Below are 3,007 nucleotides of genomic sequence, written 5' to 3' on the forward strand. Positions count from 1 at the left end.
TGATGAAGCGCGCTCCCGCTGCTCAACGCACCCTCGTCACAGCAGTAGGCTCGACTGCGAGCTGAGGCGCGTTCTCGCTGACACCTGCCGGCAAAGTAAAGCAAGGCGATTTGGTGAGGATGATAAGGCACTTATTAGGCGAAACAATGTATAATTAATGTATGTCATACAGAAAGCTGTTGCCGTTTTAGTCGCAGTTTGCCTTTGAACATTTATTTTAGATTCCAATCGTCCTACTTACATTTAGTTGAACGCTCACACACACACACACACACAGAGAGAGAGAGAGGGAGAGAGAGAGGTAGAGAGAGACCCTGCATGGTCATTATAAACGGAGGCCCCTGTGCTGTATATAGATGTGCCATGGTGCAGTTGACAGAGAAACTGGGCAAACAAAGAGAGTGCTGTCCATGCACGGCCATTTGTATCCAGGGGTTTATTCATAGATAGAGCGAGGCGGAGAGGAAATCAGACAGGCGGCACTGAGGCTGTCAGCACAACACCCTGTGGTGGTACATGAGCAAGAGGGGCTGGCCCAGATAGGAAGCAGCCAGCACGGGTTGGAATGGGGCCAGATCTGGACCATAGGGACCTGCTTTCTGGGGGGGAATTTGTGTTGAGTTGCTGAGATGTAGTCACCACTTTCTGTGGTAGTGTATTCCTTTTGTTTCTTTTTCTTTGCAAATGAATGTTGGCGTTGGTGTAGTGATGTTCATAGTATAATTGTGTTATAGTAGCCTATTTTAGAATCTAATGTTATCACCACAGAACAGACTGAACACGGAGACAGTTACACACTTTGAACATAGTCCTATGTCATTTGAAATCAACAACAAACTGGTCAGTCCCCTACAAAACCTAAAAACCTAAATCTAAAAGATGTCAACATGCATGTTGCATGATTGCATTATCACTGTCATCACCTGTGTCATGTATGTTTTTGCATATGTGTGTTGTGGACCCCCTTGAGGGTTGAGATGAGATGATTCATCATTCCCCCTTGAGATGAAATGAGATGATTCATCTCAAAGGGTGTATTCTATCAATAAGTTGAAATACAAAAATTATATGAAAAAAAAAGAAAAAAACATTAATTCAGTGGCCAATGCATGTCTTTTTGGAGGGTGCAATTGTATTGGCTGACCTCATTGTTCATACACATTAAACAACAGAATCAAAGCAGGGCCCAGGTGAGCCATGGTGACATTAGAATGGTGAGTGGTGTGTGTGTACTGGGTGGGAAAGTGTAGGCCTAGGGGTCTACAAATCTGCTCATCATCTCCTTTTGCATTAAAGTGTGTGTGTGTGTGTGTGTGTGTGTGTGTGTGTGTGTGTGTGTGTGTGTGTGTGTGTGCGTGTGCATGTGTGTGTGTGTGTGTATGTGTTTGGTCTAAATATTACCAGGAGATTTCAAGGTCCACCGGTCCCCTCTTAACAGGGCCATACTTGACAGGGTCATAGTTGTTAGCACGTCAGGTCATAGTTGTTTCCACGTTATTACCAGGGTTTGGGGAGGATCTGCGCGCAGTGAGAGTGAGGGGCTGCGATTGCACAGTCCAGGCTGCTGGAAGGCGCATTATAGAACTCATCAATATTACGCCATTTCAAGTTCACAGTGATCAGCCGAGTTTTCCTGATTCTCCCGATTACCACTCCACTACTGCTTCCTGTCATGTTGATAGTTTTCCACTTAAGCGGTCCTTCCGTGGGATCAAACATCAGTCTAAGCTGCTGGCTATGATTGGGTACTAACTAAGCCACTCATTCATTTTATGTTTGTCTCCCCCAGGTGGCTGTTCTCCCTTATAATTCACACGCACACACACACACACACACACACGCACCATACACACACTCACACTCCAGCCCCCCCTGTAAGGCAGGATGGCGGGGGCGTCGGTTAAGGTGGCCGTGAGGGTGCGGCCCTTTAACAACAGAGAGATCGGCAAGGAGAGCAAGTGCATCATTCAGATGACAGGAAATACCACCAGTAAGTATGTATACATGCACACGCACACACACACACACACACACACACACACACACACACACACACACACATACACACACACACACACACACACACACACACACACACACACTCACACACACACACACAGAATAACAACTCTGGAAACATTTGAAACCTCTGGAGACAAGAAACATCTGAATCCCTTTTATTAAAACTGTGATTGGTGGATTCATAAAGAATTTGTGTTTGTGTTTTCCTTTACAGCTATCCTGAACCCCAAGCAGCCCAAAGAGAATAAGAGTTTTAACTTCGACTACTCCTACTGGTCACACACCTCAGTACGTTCTCTCACACCAGCACACGCATATTCACCGTCCTAGACACACACACACACACAGACACACAGACACAGACACACACACACACACACACACACACACACACACACACACACACACACACACACACACACACACACACACACACACGCGCACACACACACACCAAGCCAGACACAAAATTAAACTGTTCCTATTTTCAGATACTTTGTCAAATATGTTTCCAGCTACAAAGCACTAGATGATTTAAATACATTTTCATTGAGGCTACAAAACCAAAGGAAGAATTTCCCACGGAGACAGGCACAACTGTCTGTCTGATCATTGTATTCTTTTGCATATTTCTGTCTCTACTTCTTAAACATACTGTAGTCTACTGTTTTCAGTCATGTTTTCATACCCTCTTCATCTCTCCCCTCCTTCCTCCTCCTCTCACCCTTTCCTCCATCCTCTATCCATGCCCTTCCTCTCTTTCCACCTCTCTTCTATTCCATCTGTCCCTCCCTCTTTCTCTCTGTCCCACTCCCCCTTTTTTCTTCTCTTCTCTTCTCTTCTCTTCTCTTTTCTTCACTTCTCTTCTCTACTCTACTCTTCTCTCCTCCCCTTTCCCTTTCTCTCTCTCCCCTCTACTCTTCCTATCATTTCTTCTCTTCTCTTCTCTTCTCTTCTCTTCTCTTTTCTCCTCTCCTTTCCTCCC

General features: G+C 45.3%; 1 protein-coding gene across 1 annotated transcript in view; it reads left to right on the plus strand.

Moving 5' to 3' along the window:
* The first annotated feature begins 1,817 nt into the window (after nt 1-1,817).
* The window catches only part of kif1ab (kinesin family member 1Ab), a 32,617-nt gene continuing 31,427 nt past the window's right edge, over nt 1,818-3,007 (plus strand). Inside the window, exons 1-2 of the mRNA XM_076272352.1 lie at nt 1,818-1,990; nt 2,237-2,310. Of these exons, the coding sequence (XP_076128467.1) occupies nt 1,885-1,990; nt 2,237-2,310 (180 nt within the window). The 5' untranslated portion in view covers nt 1,818-1,884. The remainder of the gene's footprint in view (nt 1,991-2,236; nt 2,311-3,007) is intronic.

This window comes from Alosa pseudoharengus, unplaced genomic scaffold, assembly GCF_046254945.1.
Source record: "Alosa pseudoharengus isolate Yale_2024_CS ecotype anadromous, Long Island Sound unplaced genomic scaffold, YU_APseudo_1.1 YU_APseudo_1.1_scf_7, whole genome shotgun sequence".
Taxonomy (NCBI): Eukaryota; Metazoa; Chordata; class Actinopteri; order Clupeiformes; family Clupeidae; genus Alosa; species Alosa pseudoharengus.